Source organism: Rattus norvegicus, chromosome 2, assembly GCF_021556685.1.
Source record: "Rattus norvegicus strain SHRSP/BbbUtx chromosome 2, alternate assembly SHRSP_T2T, whole genome shotgun sequence".
In the NCBI taxonomy this organism is placed as follows: domain Eukaryota; kingdom Metazoa; phylum Chordata; class Mammalia; order Rodentia; family Muridae; genus Rattus; species Rattus norvegicus.
The window spans coordinates 108,608,546-108,627,364 of record NC_141535.1 but is presented as its reverse complement, the minus strand read 5'-3'; the positions used below and the strand labels follow the sequence as shown (position 1 = coordinate 108,627,364).

Here is an 18,819-nt window from a genome sequence, read left to right as displayed (position 1 = left end):
TTTTCTTTATAGTCTTCAGGAGATACAAAAATATATTTTTCTCTGATAGAACTATGGCAATCATAAAGATGGTAAGAAAACAAGACTTGAACTAGCTTTGTTAATTTTCATATAACTGGCAATTATAAAATATGAGGCTAACATAGCAAAGTGTAACTGATATGAGCACGGAGGCTGGGGAATTGGTTGTTGAGTATATGCTAACCTTAAGGAAAGAATGGAGTTCATTTTCAGAACCCCAGAGACATCTGTATCTCCAGTTCCAGGGAATCCAACTTTCTTCTTCTGACCTCAGTGGGCACCGGCACACACACACACTCCAAACACACACAAACACACACACATACACACACTTAAATAACACATTTAAGCAGTGCAAATAGTGAATATGTGATTTTATTTGTAAGTATTCTACATTCAAACATTGAAGACTAGCTGTGCAACAGTTAAAGACAATCCGTAAAATAGTTTTTATGCTTATACATAAAAACAAGATTTGTTTTGTTGATGTATGTAACATATTCCCTGTTAGCATGGTTGATTTACTCCTTACCTGCTCACAGTGCTGTAGAGATTGTAATGGCTTTTCTGTTCATGACATTTCTCTCTCTAATATTTTAGTATGGTCACTTTTCAGCACTGTGTGAATATTTGCAAAGCATTTTAATTGTTGAATATAGCTCACCAATAAATGGAGATATGTTATAAAAACAAGCATGGTTTCTCCCATGTTGATTGGATATCTGCAGGGTGATGCCATTAGCTTAGTCAGAAGTATTCTGTTTCACTTGTTCTCTTAACCACTGAAAATTTCCTATGTACACCGCACTATCTAATACATGAAGCCTGTAGATATGGCACAGGGATGTACACTTATGCAGTACCTTGATGTCTACTGTCTGATGATCTAGCAAATCACTGCATCTCTAGAATTTTATATAATTTCTAATCTTAAAATAAAACATTTGTGTGTGTGTGTGTGTGTAAGAGAGAGAGAGAGAGAGATAGGTAGAGAGAGAGAGAGAGAGAGAGAGAGAGAGAGAGAGAGTCCATGTGCCAAAGTACATGGGGCTGACAGATTTATGAGTGTCACATTTCTTCTATCACATAGACGCTGTGGTTAAACCAATTTTTCAGGATTAGTGATGATTTCCTTGATACACTGAAACATAAACAACCCCATATTATCTATTCTTAAATTTCTCATTACCAGGATTTGTGCACATCTGATGTAACAGCTACAGTGTAATGCATCTTGAACTCTCTGGGCTCAGGAATTCTTCAGGTCCAGTCCCCTAACCTCTGTATCAGACATCACTTGATGTGACTTCATTCACTTAAATTGGAGCACATAACACTCTCTGCACAGTTCAACTGGTTTGGTCTTGTCATACAAGACAACTAACACACATTTCATTGAAAAATGTTAAACAATCTCTCAATTTAAAGCTTGGCTCTTTTATAATTAAATTATTATGGATGGAGCAGAGAGTAAGATTTATGGAATTGTCTAGTCTGGAAGGCAAGATGGGTGCTAGCAAATGTATTCTTGGTGTAGACTACAGAACTAGTGAAATTTATATAAACTGAATGATTACTTTTCTATTAGTTCCTGTGGCATGGTAGCATTTCACAGGTTCTTAATGGATGAATAATTTGAGTGGCAATTTGTAACCATCTTTTCCAAAGATAATTTAAATACATTTCCTAGGCTGCCAATAATCTGTCACAAATGCACTGCTTGGTTCTTATTTGATTTGTAAAATTATTCTTTTGACTCTAAATGTGACAAGAAATCATATGAATCTAGTCATAAAAAAAAGAAAAAAGAAAAGAAAAAGACGACCAATTTTAGATGTTACATATCTTGATTCAACATTCTCTCATCTTGCCAAAAAAAGGATCTGTATTGTTGATATAAAAAAATATTGGTTTTGGTTTGTTTTAATGTAATGGTTCTTTCCATTATAGTTTCAGAAATTAATTTTATAAATTTTGTCCTAATGATGTTTTTAATTTTATTATATGTATGTCACTTAATGACAGGAGCAGAAAATTACGAAAATGAAGAAACAATGATATTTCTTTACAAGTGCTACGTTTATAATAAAGTCAGGTTACTCAGAGCACTACCAAGGGAAAATGAGTTGATATTACAGTGAAAAAATCTATAAGAACTTCGCTGATGTGCACATATGAACTCACAGAGACTATGTCAACACACACAAGATGTGCATTCAAGCCACAGAAAATCTCAGAAAGGAGAAGAGAAATGCCCCAAAGTCTCACCCATAATAAAGATATTATTAGCAACTTTCACTTTCTGAAGGAGGGAAAGGCAGTTCTCTTCATGGAATGATACTGGGCATATCAACAACACTCTAGGATAGATCTTATGCTCGGAAATAACTGACTAACCCAAAACAGACTCTGTGTTTTGTCGTGTATGTTTGTTTTTCTTGTTGGTATGATTTGGTGTGTTTTTCTTTTTTCTATTTGATAATTTTTGTTGTTTTTTATCTTCATAATCATGAGACAAAAAGATTTGGTAGATAGACAAAAGAGAATAAAGAAGATCTTAGATCATGCCCTCAAAGGAGATGAAAGAATATGACCAAAATATATGAAAATTTAATAACAGGATGAGAATTAAGTGCTGCAGTATTGTGTATGGAAGTCTAAAGTAAAGCATAAAACCCTGTGTCAGATGTATTATGACCAAAGAAAGCAGTATTACCGTTTATGACTTCAAAGCACATTACAAACCTAAAGCCATCAAGACAGCACAAAATCAACATAATAACAGACACATAGACTTCTGCATTCAGAAAAAGCAGTCTGTGTGATTTCCATGTATTTTCCTCACAGTATGATTTGTTTTCTGGCTGGGCATCCAGCAGTGTACAAATGTTCCATGCTTATTCAATCACTGAGCAAACTATTCTATGTAGGTTCATCGTTCAAATATAAATATTGTTTCTTTACTAATCTACTTCTTTTTGTTCTTGCTTCGTCTATACCACTATGGAAAGAATAATCTCAGTATTTTCAACTTTAGCTGTTGACTTGCATTTATTGTGTCTTCTATTTGGTATGTATAAGTTTGGAAACCTGTACCAAGCAGGAGACTGGTCAGTTTTCTTTACATTCTTTGCCATTTCAGCTACATACTAACTGGTGTACATTAGATAGCTATTGGTTACATTTTTAAAAGACATGGCTGATTTTAAGATTAATTCACACTTCCAATCACCAGTACAGAGATCATATAAGACAGCAAAGTATCGAACTGGATGAAATTGAAGAAATTAAAACAGTCCTGGTACTCTGTGCAGAACAGTAACCTTTACATGTAAGTCACTACATCTGATTCCATCAATTCCCAGAATAGGTTATATTTTATATGTGTTCAAATTAGTGTCACTCCCCACATACACATTAACACACACACTCACATATGCACACAGAGACATATGCATATACACAGATGCTCACAGACATATACATACAAATCCAAACATTCACACACACACACACACACACTTTAGATTGTATAACCGAAGATCTCAATATTTACAAATGCATATTTATTGCTGCATTATGCATAATATATGAAATGGAATCAGCATAGGTTTCCACTAATAGATGAATGAATAAAGAAACATATGCACACAAAGGCTTATAGTTATTTGAGAAGTCTGTTATTTAGTCAGAGCTGCCTGTGAGTCTGTGTACCTTCTGGATTTATGTCATTGCATCACAGGGTGAAGCACATGAAAGCGAAGACCTATGAAGCCTGAGGCATAGATTATTTTTTTCATTTTACTTTATATGAATTAAAATAATGGAATGTGAAAAGTGACATGTGGTATGATATGCCCAATGTGTGGGAGGGGGTAAGGAATTCAGAATGCAGACATTATTATTGTTCTTGTAAAAGGTTGATATTGCTTTCTATACTTCATTGCTTACAAAGCCTTTCTGCTATATATTTACATTTCTTCATTCTAAAATATACTTTAGATGCAAAAACACATGACACTGCATTATATTTTCCAATTGCAGCCCATATATGCATTCAGTAGTGACTAGCTATGAAGTTACCTTGTGTACAGTATGTATAAGTATGACTCAGTGAGAGTTGGCCCACTGGACATATTTCAAGCATATGGAGTAATTTGTGTTTTGACAATGTATCTTGTTTCAATGTGTTCTATTTTCTCAAATCAAGTTTGTTTTGTTATCCTTTAGAATTTATACTCTTGTTTGACAAGAATATAAAATTAAACAAGTATTACTTGTGTGCCAAGCTAGTTCACCTACATTTCTTTTAGGACTTGCAAAGCAAAAGCTTTTTGCAATGTGCTCCATGAGGAGCTTTAAGATTCCTCACACATAATCCATATCTGCACTAATTTTTCATATACTGTATGAAAGTTTAGTTTTGTTTTAGTTGTTACACTTTTAGTTTTGTTCATTCAGATCATTGTCCATCTGTCAAAATTGTCCTTTTGTCCCCTTGAGGTAGTGTATTAATTTTCCTGTGTCATTTTCTGATGAGAAGTCTTCTAGAAGATGGCATACCATTTAACTTATTTTCCCGACTCTGTACACTTCCTTACTCAAAAGTTCTAAGCCTTGACTCTTGTTCATCAGACATTTGTGTTCTCCACTTTGTATTTCAAAGCAGAATCTTTTATTATGCAGGAGATCATTTAGCATCATCACTACTAGGGAGATTCCAAGTGTGTGCTCCCGTAGTCCACATTAAGGTGTTAGGAGGATCGAATTCTGTTCTGCAAAACAAACATTTTACTATTTGAATTATCTCTCTTGCCCAACATTTGTCTTTTTAATATACATATAATAACAACAGCCACAGAATATATGTGACCATTTGTTTATCTATGTACTCAGAATAAATTATAAGTCTGTAATAGTGAATATTTTGGGTATTTTGTTCTGCATTTGCTTTGCTTTGCTTTGCTTTTTTTTGGTCTTTTTTTTCTGTACAATGCATGTGACCAGCACTCCTGAGATATTTTCTTCACCCAGTCACTTAGAGTACACTCTTGGCAGTCACCCTGGAACTACAAATACAGGATGCATCACTTCCTCCAGTTCTGACATCAGTGTTGCTCTGTGGCTCATCCAGTAGCAGGTGTTTAACATTGATATAAACAGAATTTTGTCTAACAAAGCCAAAAATCCTCCCGTATCAAGTCTCTGTTGGCCAATGGAACATTAATGCCAAAGTTAATTCCAAATTCCAGTCTCAGCCATGACAGTTCATTATGCTACCTGCCAGAACTGCTGGCCCGTGGAAACCCTTATTTTAAAAATTAAGGCAGAGTAAAACTTTCTCTCAAATAAATACCTTGTGGTTTGTAGTAACCCACTTCCATTTTTGCAGGTTTCTAAATTAGTAAATTGAGATTGCATAGTAGTTAATTCCCTAATAACATTTCTGGTTTAATATAGAACCTACTTAATTATAATAGAAGTGCTCGCAGTGTCTTGCAAACCATTTATATCCGGGATAGAAAGCTTTAAAAAATATGGAGAGTTGAAAATAAATATAGTCATGTTCATGAGTCTATGGAAATTTAGATAATAAACAGAGTGCCTCAATCAAGCCATTCATACCAATAAGATATTGACATACTTAAGTGAAAATTATATGTATTTATATTATTTTAAAACAATTTAATTTTATGTTGGTTTCACAAGACTTATTTAAGTGAAATTTTACACAACACAACTATAAATCAAGATTCAATAGTGTAGATATGTTATATTTTGTTGGCTTTTATTTAACCTTTTATTTTGAGAATCTTATACATGAACACTACATCAACACCACTCCCTCTTTCCAATGTCCCTAAAACCTTATAACCCCTCCCCAAATTCAGATCTCTTCTTTACTTATTGTTGCATATACAGATGTACACACACACACACACACACACACACACACACACACACACGAGCACACACACATACACACACGCACACACAGACAGACAGACAGAAAGACAGACATAGCATAGGATCCTCAGCTCCAAATCTCTATGTGTGAAAATATAATCTGTAATAGCCACGGAAACAGGAAGGTAAAAAGAGCATGGAATGTGTGTTGCATATGGGAGACTGTAGAGTGGAGGATCACGTGACACAGATACTATACAAGGAAAATGGGAAAATCCTTAGGCTGCTTCATTTGGACAGAGGATAGCAAAAAAATACTGAGGAAAGGGAGAATAAAAAAAAAGAAAAAAAACACCAAGGATGATTGCAAAAGATATGGGAAAACATATCGTTCTTTGTATTTGAAAATATACATATAAATATATGTATGTTACATATGTAAATAATTTAAATGACCTTATGAATACGAGCTGAAAACAGTTTCCAATAGCCACAGACCACATATCAATAACCTCAGTATCAAACACAAGAAACCCCATTTCGTTTTGTTGTTCTGGGGAGTCTAAGAGAGTCCCCCAAACAACATGGATTATTGCCATTTCTCTAAATTTTCTCCCAGAGCTTGAAGTAAGAGCCTATTGCTAAAAATACCACACTCTTCAGACATGACCTTTGGAGAAATATCAGTAAACAGGAGGGAAATTAAAATACAAGAAGCGAAAGAACGACTTTTTAAAAAATTATTTTATTTATTTATGTTCCAACACTTGCTCCCTACCCCAGTCCCCTGATCCCACAGTTCCTCTTCTCATTCCTCCTCCCCTTTGCCTCCTAGAGGTACCCCCTATCAAACATCCCCCTTCCCCAGGGCCTTCAATCTCCCACTGAGGCCAGACTAGCCAGCCCTCTGTTGTAAATGTGCCAGAGGCCTTGCCAGCCTATGTATGCTGCTTGATTGGTGGCTCAGTCTCTAGGAGCTCCCTGGGGTCCAGGTTAGCTGAGACTGCTGATATTCCTCTGGAATCACCTTCCCTTTCAGCTTCTTTAATTCATCCCCTAATCAGCCAGAGGGGTCCCCAACTTCAATCCAATGGTTGGGTCTAAGTATCTGCTTCTGTCTCAGTCAGCTGCTGGGAGGACCTCTCAGAGGACAGTTGTATCAAGTTCCTGTCTGTAACCATATCAAGCATCAGTAATAGTGTCAGACCTTGCCCCCTCCCCTCTCCAAGAAATGGAGAGATGGATGCCAAGTTGGGACAGTCACTGGACTGCCTTTCCTTCAGTCTCTTCTCCATTTTTGTCCACAGAGGTTCTTTTAGACAGGAATAATTCTGGTTGGAAATTTTGACTGTGGGTTGGTAACCCCATTCCGGCACTTGGAGCCCTGTCTATCTACTAAAGATATATTCTTTGAGTTCCCTATCCCCATTGTTGAACATTTTGGCTAAAATCTTCCCCATTGACTCCTGAGAGTTTCTCACCTTTCAGGATTCTGGTACTCCTACAGGGTGCTCCCACTTTCCCCACCAGAGCTCCATATTTTCATTCATTCTCTTGGCTCTCTGTGATTCTCTCCTGTCCCTTCTTCCATACCTGATCCTGTTCCCCTTTTCACCTCTTACTCCTGTCTCCCACCCAAATCCCTCCCTCCCTCTGCTTCCTATGTCTATTTTGTTCCCCTTTCTAAGTGGGATCCAAGCATCCTTACTTGGACGTTTTGGCTTGTTAAAAGTCTTATGGTCTGTGGGTTGTGTCCTAGATATTCTGTACTTTTTTGGGTAAGATTCACTTTTCAGTGAGTGTATACCATGCATGTCCTTTTGGGTCTGGATTACCTCATTTAGGATATTTTCTAGTTCCATCCATTTGCCTGCAAAACTCATGATGCCCTCATTTTTAATAGCTGAATAGTATTCCATTGTGTACATGAACAACATTTTCTGTATACATTTTTTAGGTCAGGATGTCTAGGCTGTTTCCAGCTTCGGCCAATTAAAAATAAGGCTGCTATCAAAATAGAGGACCATGTGCTCCTCTGGTATGGTGGGGAATCTTTTGGGTGTTTGCCCAGGAGTGGTATAGCTGGATCTCAGATAGAACTAATTCCAATTTTATGAGGAACCCCAGGTTGATTTGCAATCCCACCCACCAACAATGGAAGAGTGTTCCTCTTTCTTGCCAGCTTGTGCTGTCACTTGAGTTTTTGTTCTTAGCCATTCTCATGGGTTTAATGTGGAATCTCAGGATCCATCGGAAAAATCAACCATGAAGACTTTGGCTACTTGGAATGTTATGCATTATTTGTGAAGAAATGTTGTTTATTTATGTGTATGGTTGCGTGCGTGTGTGACTGTGTGCATGTCTCTCTCTGTGTGTGTGTGTGTGTGTGTGTGTGTGTGTGTGTGTGTGTGTGTGTGTGTGTGTGATGGCCATGGTGCACGATTAGAGGTCAGATAACAACTTGTAAGACTTTGTTCTTTCTGCCACCATGGGTCCTGGGTTTCCAACTCATTTCATTAGGTGTATTGACAAGATGAATATCACTGGCTCCAATTGGATGGTGTTTTGAATCTGATATTCAAAAATTACAATTATGCTTCTTATGCTTACATATTCATGTGAAGCCATGTCACAATGAGTTCCTTATAAAAGACTGTTGTGTTGAACTGACAGACCAGTAAAGGAAAGTAAGGTGGGAAGCAATTGCAGGAAAGGATGAGGATGTTGTGAACTGATGAGCCCCAGCCTGGAGCTCTGCAGATTGATAGCAAGTAGGACAGAGTGATGAAAAGACTGCAATTCAAAGAGGAATCCAAAAAGAAAATGCACATAGCATTACAGGTATTGATCAAGCAGGTCATAGTTCTTCCATAATAAGACATCAATTACAGACCATTTTTAGTTTAAGGATAATAGTCTTTCTTCAAATATTCTAATCTTATTTGATCTCTCTCAGAGAAGAAATCAAAAGAAAATGCTTTATATTTATGAGGTTTGTATAATATCTTGACAAAATTAAACAAAAAATATCCCTTGGGGAAACACAACCTACTAACACTGCATTACTTTATAAACTTGATGTTTAAACCAGAAACAAGGGGATGACAAAATAAATTACAAAATATCTAAAAATTCTAATGTATTCTGTTAATAGTATAGTTTTGTTATATGAGAAAATTCTTTTAGTGTATGCTCATTTTTGACAGATCATATGATATTTTAATGAACATATCAGAGTACGATAAAGTTCAACACTCTTTAAAAGAACATCTCTCAGCAACAGTACAATAGGAGGACCTTTTCAACCCATTTATAAAAACAATGACCTTGCTTTTTATTAGTTCATCAATTATTTTCTGAAGGTTACCTCTAAATAATATTTAAAAATTAAATTAAGAAATTGGAATGATAAGAGTTGAGATATAATATTCACTTGCTCATGACACAATTTTTAGCAAAAAGCAAAAATGAAGAATATTTCATAGTTACTGAGTTCTTAGAGGAATTGTGTTGTGGAAAAATTGACCTGTGGGAGCAGGTTTAAGATGAGTAGTTTAATTTTATGCACCTTCATATTCACCAACAATTTGTTAATTGTCCTAGTCTATTCAAATGGCTATAGCAAAATTCTTTACATTAGGCAACTTATGAATAATAGACATTTATTTACATAGTTTTATAGCTGTGAAGTCTAAGATTCAGGTGTCTACAATTTTCTGGATATACCTGTCTTCTCACAGAAGCCTCCTTCTAGCCCTGTCTTATACACTTTGAAAACATGTAATCTTCCCTCTTTCATAGAAGTATTAATTTCATTAATGAGTAAGTTTTACCTATGATCTAAGCACTTTCTACTAAGTCCACCTCACCATTTGGTAACTTTATATTTCAGAATAGCAATTTGAGGGGACGGAGTTGTACATTCCAAACTGAGAAACGATATTAAAAATGAATGTCATTATTTATGAGGATGATACAGTCTCCAAAACCTTTAGTTTCCATGGAATGCCCTCTGCACCCAAGGCATTGGGATTAAAGGCTTATTTCAACACTGATGCATTATTTTTTCCTACCTGTGGTTCAACATGTGACAGAAGCAATTCAAAGTAGATGTAACCTTGGTTCACAGCTTCAAAGGACCTAGCCTGCCATGTTAGGAAGGCATGTGCCATGAGGGGATCATTCCATGATGGAAACCTTGAAATGTAATTTTCATAGCTCTTGGTTGATAGAGAAGCAGAGAACTATTCTGTAAACTACATGGGATGATCCATCAAGGGCCACCATAAGTGGCCTGTGTCATCCAGGTGGTCACCAATTTCCTGAAGTTTCTTAGTCTCCTCTACCTCTAAGAAACAAATACACAAACACATGAGCCTGTCGGGGGCACCTTAGTCTGAAGCTTTAATACTCATTAGGGAAAAGGAAAGTACAGGGTCAAGATGTTCTCCTAGAGGAAGAAGCAAGGCATGCTATATGCTATGCTGTGGCATGTTATAAAGTAATAATAAACAGGGCACCACAGTGCAGCTGGGTCTAAGAGACAAGTGCAACTATTCTGATGGTTCCAGCACTCAGAAGCCTGGGATAGATAATGTTTGGGAGGAGGATGGCTAGTGACATTAGCCCTAATCAGAGAGCTAACAGTTCAGCAAGAGAGCCTGATAAAAGTCAGACAATTCTCAATGAATGGAACAGACATTAAGTAAGGCAGACATCTCATAGCCTTGTCTGGCCTTCACATATGCACATGAGCATGCAAGCACTCGTGTGTGGGCATTTGGACACACACACACACACATGCATACACACACACACGTACACATGCACGCGCGCGCGCGCGCACACACACACACACACACACACACACACACACACACACACTCCTGTATGTTCATAGAAACCCTTGGCCAGACATTCACACACATACATAACACTCACACATACAAGTGAGTACATGGCAAAGAGCTTCATAATGATTTCTTGCTCTACGCTCTCCTGCGGGGCAGCTTTCAAGCTACGCCAAGTGTCTAGTGTAGGCTTCTTGCTCAGTTTTGAAGTTATTTAATAAACAAGTGCATATAAATATTATGTGGAAAAAGGCAATTTCATATAAAAGAAAATGTTAAATGCTTAGAAAAATGATAAAAATCATGAAGTACACATTTTCATTTCAGTGACAAAAGGGAAAAAAAGGTGAAATTACTTTGTTTAAATTTCCATGTCTGTTCTGTGAATAGATCATAATAGATAATGTGCCATTTTATCTATATTCCAAGATGTCTAGCAAAACAAGACATTGGAGATGTTTAAAAAGAAACAAAATAAATAAATAAAGCATAGAAAATGCAATACAAATGTTATTTGGTTTGGCAGTTTGTGCTAGTATGTCTTTTTAATATAGTGATCTCTTCAATATAATTTCCTAATAGCCTCCTATGGAATTTTAAGAAAAACATAATGAGCAATATCTTCTATTTTTATACTTGAATATTGTTATGTTCAATACTTTTATATAAAATTATATTAAACACAATGCAACCTATCTCAAAAAACATGTTAGTTTGGAACTGGCTGTATATGGATTTTGTTAATGTTGGTATGTGACTCAGAAGTCATAAAGGCCCTGGTTGTCATTGCTCAGTCTTTGTAGTACTACTTGAAAACATAAATTCCTCCTACTTTGATTTAGTATGATTCCTTTTCCTGTACCTCAGCTCCATCACTCTCTAAATCTCCTAAGGTCAGATCTTGTCACATTGATCCTTCAATATTCCACAAAAGCTATTAATAAATGTTCACATATGAACAGTCATATCTCCACAATATAAAGACTTCTCCTATGTTTTTAAAATGTGCTTTTACATTTTTCAGAAATTTGCTACAAGTCTATGACAGTGAGGATGACATGGAAATTTCAAAGAAGATTAAGAGTCACTGGATTGCATTGGGCTTGGAAGATACACAGTTCATAAACTATTCAGTGTTGCTGGATTGTCCCGGGCCCTCTCCAGGCACCATCACTGTGAGCAGTACTGGCCAGTGCTTTTATCCTGATGGCCAACCTTGCAGGGAAGAAGCCAGAAGAGGCCAAAGCCAAGATCTGTTCTACTCATATGCAGCCTATTCTGCCAAAGGAACTCTCCAGGTAATTTGACCATTTGTCTCTGTCATTTCCAGTGAAATGGAATTAGAAAACAACAGCTTTCATCTAAATTGAGCTAACTGGCAAGATGCAGCATACAAAAGTAGCCCTTAAATGTATTCCATGTAGCAATGCCAGGGAACAGTGAAGATGGAAGGGAAGTGCCCGAATCTTTGCTTGTCAAGTTTTGGAAGTGAAAACATGTTAGAAGAATTTAATTCAAAGGTGTTGAAGGTGCAGCTGAGTTATTCACATTTTCCTCAGCACATATCTTTCAAAAGCAACTCATTTAGGGTTTTGAAGGGGCAAATTTGAATATGTTGATACAGAGGGAGAGAATAGAAGTGGCAAGGATTGTACTTTGAAATTGTTTATGCACGTAAGAAATGAAGAGGAAAATGAATGTGATTATTCACATACTTAGGATATGAAATGCAGCTTGCCTGTATTGATGGCTGGAAATGTGTGAAGAGGACCCAGGTGTAGTTTCTTCCTCCACATTTCATGGATAGCTATATTTGGTAGTGGTTTTGGCTTCCTGGTCCAGAGAAGAATGTCTAGAGCCACGTAATGAGTTAAAGTTCCTCCTGCAGTTACCCACTGCTTTCTGCCTCTTCTGTGATTCTCAGTTTCTTAACTTTGTGGGAAGCATCATTACTGTTCCACGTGGGGACCACCGAGACAATTAAAATAATCTATGTGACTCCTGTGGAACCACGTATGATGGACAGTACACCCAACATGCAAGCTAAATATAATGGCATATTTTATGTTATGTAGCAGCTGTCTGCCTCAGCTTAAAGTATAATTTTATCAGACATGCATAGTCCTATTTTAAAATTGTGAATTACCTAATTGAACACTGACAGGATTATGCTATGTTTTTATTGTGTATATATTTAAAATCTTTATAATTGACTATAAACAAAATGTGGAATATTTAAACAATATAAAGGTACTGTATAAAATTACTTGAGAAAATAGAATGAGGAACATATGTATTGTTGCAACATACTGCTATTTTAGGGGGGATTACTGAGGTTTATGGGGAATATGTGTGTTCCAGACTTCTATTCCTTATTGGTAGACTTTTATTTTTAGTAGAATTTCATGTAACCAGCACAAATATGAAGAGTTTTTATAACTAATTTGATTTAATTGTGTGTGTGTGTATGTGTGTGTGTGTTTCTGCATGCATATAACATTTTTAGTCTAAAACTCTTAACTTGATTTGATAAGACATAAGGATTTTTTTGGCAATAACTGCAACACATTTTATATCAATGAAAATACAGGGAAGGAGTCAGCATGCTTGTCTTGGCTCAGAAGCTATGAGCTTAGGGCAATGTAAGAGATGTTTGTATTGGACTCTAAGAACTCACATACACCATCTTGTTTCTCTGTCCTTACCATCATTCTGTTTGTCTCAAGTACATTCCAATCATTCTCATCATTCTCACTCCAAAAAAAAAAAACAATTAAAGAAAGAAAAAAGAAAGCAAGGAAGAAGGAGATAAAGAAAGAAAGGAAGAAAGAAAGGAAGAAAGAAGCCATAACCTTGAGTAGGACAACAAACAGAACAAGACTAACATGTCCTTTGGACTCACTCTTATCTAATTGTTTTTCAATTTCTCCTGACAAACACTGATGTTTTCCTGATCATGGGGAAATTGAAAAGTCATGTTGCCTTAAGCTGTCATTCCAGAAACACTGGAAAATCATTAGACAATAAATTCCAGAATTGAACTGACCCAACAGCTCCCTGCACCCAAATCCAGTGTTGGTGGAAGCTGAATACCCAATAGTTCTGACAGTCTTGAGACCACAGGACAGACTGCCACTTCTGCCCACCTCTCCCACATCCCTGGCCCAAGAGGAAACTGCCTAGCACTTCTGGATAAAAGAATAGAGGAGCAGGCAGCTGCAGAAACCTGCTGGGTCTGGCCTGTGCCCAGAACAGAACTGAACCAATCACACAGCTCCCTGTACCCAAATCCTGCGGGGAAGAGAGCTGGAACCCCAGACTTCCAGACACACCTGAGAACTCAGGAGACTATTCTCTGCCCACATTCCTGAATCAAAAGGAAATCGCCTAGTGCCATCTGTGCCCCCTGGGCACAGAGACCTAGGAGCAGTCAGTGGCAGGATCCTTCGGATTTCTTCCTGCACTGAGAGATGAAAGCTAGTTGCCAGGAGCACCTACGTACCTGAGAACAGAGCTCTCTGTTTCCAGATTCTGCTGAAAGAAAACATGTCTCCAGAAGAGTTAACACACAGGCCTACAGGAGGGTCAAGCCACTATCAGAGAGAGCAAAACAAGCTAACACCAGAGACAACCCAATGGCTAGAGGCAAGTATAGGAACCTACACAACAGAATACTTAGCATCTTCAGAGCCCAGCTCTCCCACAAAAGAAAATACTGAATATCCAAACACAGCAGAAAAGCAAGATTTAGATATAAAATCACATTCTATGATCATGATGATGATGATGGAGGACATTAAGAAGGACATAAATAAATCCCTTAAAGAAATACAGGACAATACAAGTAAACAAGTAGAAGCCCTTAAAGAGGAAACACAAAAACCCCTTAAAGAATTACAGGAAAAACAAAACCAAACAAGAGAAGGAATTGAACAATCTTTCCAGGATTTAAAAATGGAAATAGAAACAATAAAGAAGCAAAACGGGAGATGACAATGGAGATAGAAAACTTGGGGAAGAGATCAGGAGTCATAGGTGTGAACATCACCAACAGAATACATGATATAGAAGAGAGAATCTCAGGGGCAGAAGATACCATAGAAAACATCAACCCAACCATCAAAGATACTGTAAAAGGCATAAAGCTCCTATGCAAAACATTCAGGAAATACAAAACACAATAAGAAGATCAAACCTACAGATAATAGGTATAGAAGAGAATGAAGACTCCCAACTTAAAGGGCCAGTAAATATCTTCAACAAAATTATAGAAGAAAACTTCCCTAACCTAAAGAAAAAGATGACCATCAACATAAAAGAAGCCTACAGAACTCCAAATAGATCAGACCAGAAAAGAAATTTCTCCCATCACATAATAGTCAAAACACCAAATGCACAAAAAAGAAAGAATATTAAAAGTAGTAAGGAAAAAAGGTCAAGTAACATATAAAGGTAGTCCTATCAGATTTACACCAGACTTCTCACCAGAGACTATGAAAGCCAGAAGATCCTGGGCAGGTGTCACACAGACCCTGAGAGAACACAAATGCCATCCCAGGGTACTATATCCAGCAAAACTCTCGATTAACGTAGATGGAGAACAAGATATTTCATGACGAAATCAAATTTACACAACATCTTTCTACAAATTCAACCCTACAAAGGATAAGGATAGAAATTTCCAACACAAGGAGGGAAACTATACCTTAGAAAAAGCAAGAAAATAATCTTGCAAGAAAACCAAAAGAAGAGAGACACAAAAACATAATTCAACCTCTAACAACAAAAATAACAAGAAGCAACAATCACTATCCCTTACTAACTCTTAACATCAATGGACTGAATATTCCTAATAAAAGGACATAGACTAACAGACTGGATATGTAAAGAGGACTCAGCATTTTGCTGCATACAGAAATTATACGTGAGAGACAAAGACAGATGCTACCTCAGAGTATAAGGCTGGAGAACAATCCAAGCAAATGGTCCAAAGAAACAAGTTGGAGTATAGCCATTCTAATATTGAATAAAAACGACTTTCAACCAAAAGTCATCAAAAAAGATAAGGAAGGACACTTCATATTCATCAAAGGAAAAATCTACCAAGGTGAACTCTTAATCTTAAATATCTATGCTCCAAATAGAAGGGTACTTACATTCATAAAAGAAAGCTTACTAAAGCTCAAATCACACATTGCACCGCACACAATAATCATAGGTGATTTCAACATCTCATTCTCATCAATGGACAGATCATGAAAACAGAGACATAGTGAAACTAACAGAAATTATGAACCAAATGGACTTAACAGATATTTATAGACAATCTCTTCCTAAACACAAAAGGATCTACTTTTTTAGTACCTTATGGCACCTTCTCCAAAATTGAACATATAATTGTTCAAAAACAGTCTCAAAAGATACAGAAAGATAGAAATAATTCCATGCTTCTTATCAGATGACCACAGACTAAGATTTTTCTTCAATAACAACAAACAGAAAGCCCACATATACATGGAATTTGAACAACACTCTACTCAATGATGACTTGGTCAAACAAGAAATAACAAAAAAATTAAAGCTTCTTAGAAATTAATGAAAATGAAGGTACAACATACCAAAACTCATGGGACGCAATGGAAGCAGCACTAAGATGAAACATCATAGCTGAGTGCCTGCAAAAGACAGGAGAGAGCATATGTCAGCAGCTCGACAGCACACCTAAAATCCCTAGAGCATAAAGAAGCAAATACACCCAAGTAGAAGGCAGGAAATAATGAAACTCAGGGCTGAAATCAACCAAGTAAAAACAAATCAGACTATACAAAGACTGAACAAAACCAAGAACCGGTTCTTTGTGAAAACCAACAAGATAGAGAAACCATTAGCCAGAGAAACCAGAAGGCACAGAGTGTGTATTCAAATTAACAACATCAGAAATGAAAAGGGAGACATAACAGCAGAATCTGAGGAAATTCAAAAAATCATCAGATCCTACTACAAAAGCCTACTCAAGAAAACTGGAAAATCTGGAGAAAATGGATAATTTTCTAGACCAAGGAACCAGAGTTAAATAAGGAACAGATAAACCATCTAAACAATGCCATAACTCCTAATGAATTAGAAGCAGCTATTAAAAGTCTTCCAAATAAAAAGAGACCAATACCATATGAGTTTAGTGCAGAATTCTATTAGACCTTCATAGAATACCTCACACTAATACTGTTTAAACTATTCCACAAAATAGACACAGATGGATCACGCCAAATTCCTTCTATGAAGCCACAACAGAGACCCAATAGAGAAAGAGAATTACAGATCAATTTCCTTATGAATATTGATGCAAATATACTCAATAAAACTCTTGAAAACTGAATGGAAGAACACATCAAAATGATCATCCATCATGATCAAGCAGGCTTTATTCCAGGGATATAGGGATGGTTCAATATACAGAAATCCATCAACGTAATCCACTGTATAAACAAACTGAAAGATAAAAATCACATGACCATTTCATTAGATGAAGAGACAGCATTTGACAAAATTCAGCACACCTTCAAGATAAAAGTCCTGGAAAGATCAGGAATTCAAGGCCCATACCTAAACATAGTTAAAGCAATATACAGCAAACCAACAGCTAACATTAAACTAAATGGAGAGAAATTTGAAGCAATCCCACTAAAATCAGGGACTTAACAAGGCTGCCCACTCTCTTCCTATTTATTCAATATGATACTTGAAGTCCTAGCCAGAGCAATCAGACAAAAGAAAGGATGTCAAAGGAAGACAAATAGGAAAGGAAGAAGTAAAATATCACTATTTGCAGATGATATGATAGTATATTAAGTGACCCTAAAAGTTCCCCAGAGAACTACTAAGCCTGACTTCAACAAAGTGACTGGGTTTAAAATTAACTTAAACAAATCAATGTACTTCCTGTACTTAAAGGATAAACAAGCTGAGAATGAATTTAGGGTAATGACATCCTTTACAAGAGTCCCAACTATTATAAAAGACATCAGTGGGACTTTAACCAAGCAAGTGAAAGATCTGTATGACAAAAACTTCAAGTCTCTGAAGAAAGAAATCGAAGAAGTTCTCAGAAGATGGAAAAACCTCCCAGGCTCATGGATTTGCGGTATTCTACAGATTCAATGCAATTTCATCAAAATTCCAGGTCAATTCTTCATAGATCTTCATAGATATAGAGCAATTTGCAAATTCATTTGGAATAAAAAAAACCAGGATATTGAAAACTATACTCAACAATAAAAGAACTTCTGGAGGAATAACCATCCCTGACATCTATCAGTATTACAAAGAAATAGTCATAAAAACTGTATGGTATTGAAACAGAGAAAGGCAAGTAGATCAGTGGAATAGAATTGAAGACCCAGAAATGAACCGACACAGCTATGGTAACTTGACCTTTGACAAAGGAGCTAAAACCAACCAATGGAAGAAAGATAGCATTTTCAACAAATGGTGCTGGTTCAACGGGAGGTCAGCATGTAGAGGAATGGAAATTGACCCGTTCTTTATTGCCTTGTACACAATTTAAGTCCAAGTGGATCAAGGACTTCCACATAAAACTATATACACTCAATCTGTATATAAGAAATACTCAAGTTAATAATAAATATATATATATATATATATATAAAAGTTAAACAGATTGTAGTAAAAATTTAGATGTTATATGTCTAGTCTCTGTAAGTTCTAAGGCTACTTAAAAATTAAATAAATTTGCACATTTGACATTAAAAAAAAAAACTCAATCTGATAGAAGAAAAAGTGGGGAAAAGTCTCCCTCACATGGGCACTGGGGAAAATTTCCTGAACAAAACACCAATCTAAGATCAAGAATCAACAAATGGGACCTCATCAAACTGCAAAACTTCTGTATGGTAAAGGACACTGTCATTAGGACAAAACAGCAACCAACAGATGAGGAAAAGATCTTTACCAACCCTACATCTGATAGAGGGCTAATATCCAAAATAACAAAGAATTTTAGAAGTTATCCTCCACATGGCCA

At 36.4% G+C, this 18,819-nt stretch overlaps 1 protein-coding gene across 4 annotated transcripts in view; it reads left to right on the top strand.

Annotated features, from left to right (window-relative positions):
- The window catches only part of Naaladl2 (N-acetylated alpha-linked acidic dipeptidase-like 2), a 1,374,648-nt gene that overhangs the window by 717,627 nt on the left and 638,202 nt on the right, over positions 1–18,819 (top strand). For all 4 annotated transcript variants that reach the window (XM_087630578.1, NM_001447432.1, XM_087630581.1 and 1 more), the window contains 1 exon segment: positions 11,803–12,076. In XM_087630578.1, coding sequence (XP_087486704.1) covers positions 11,803–12,076 — 274 coding nt within the window.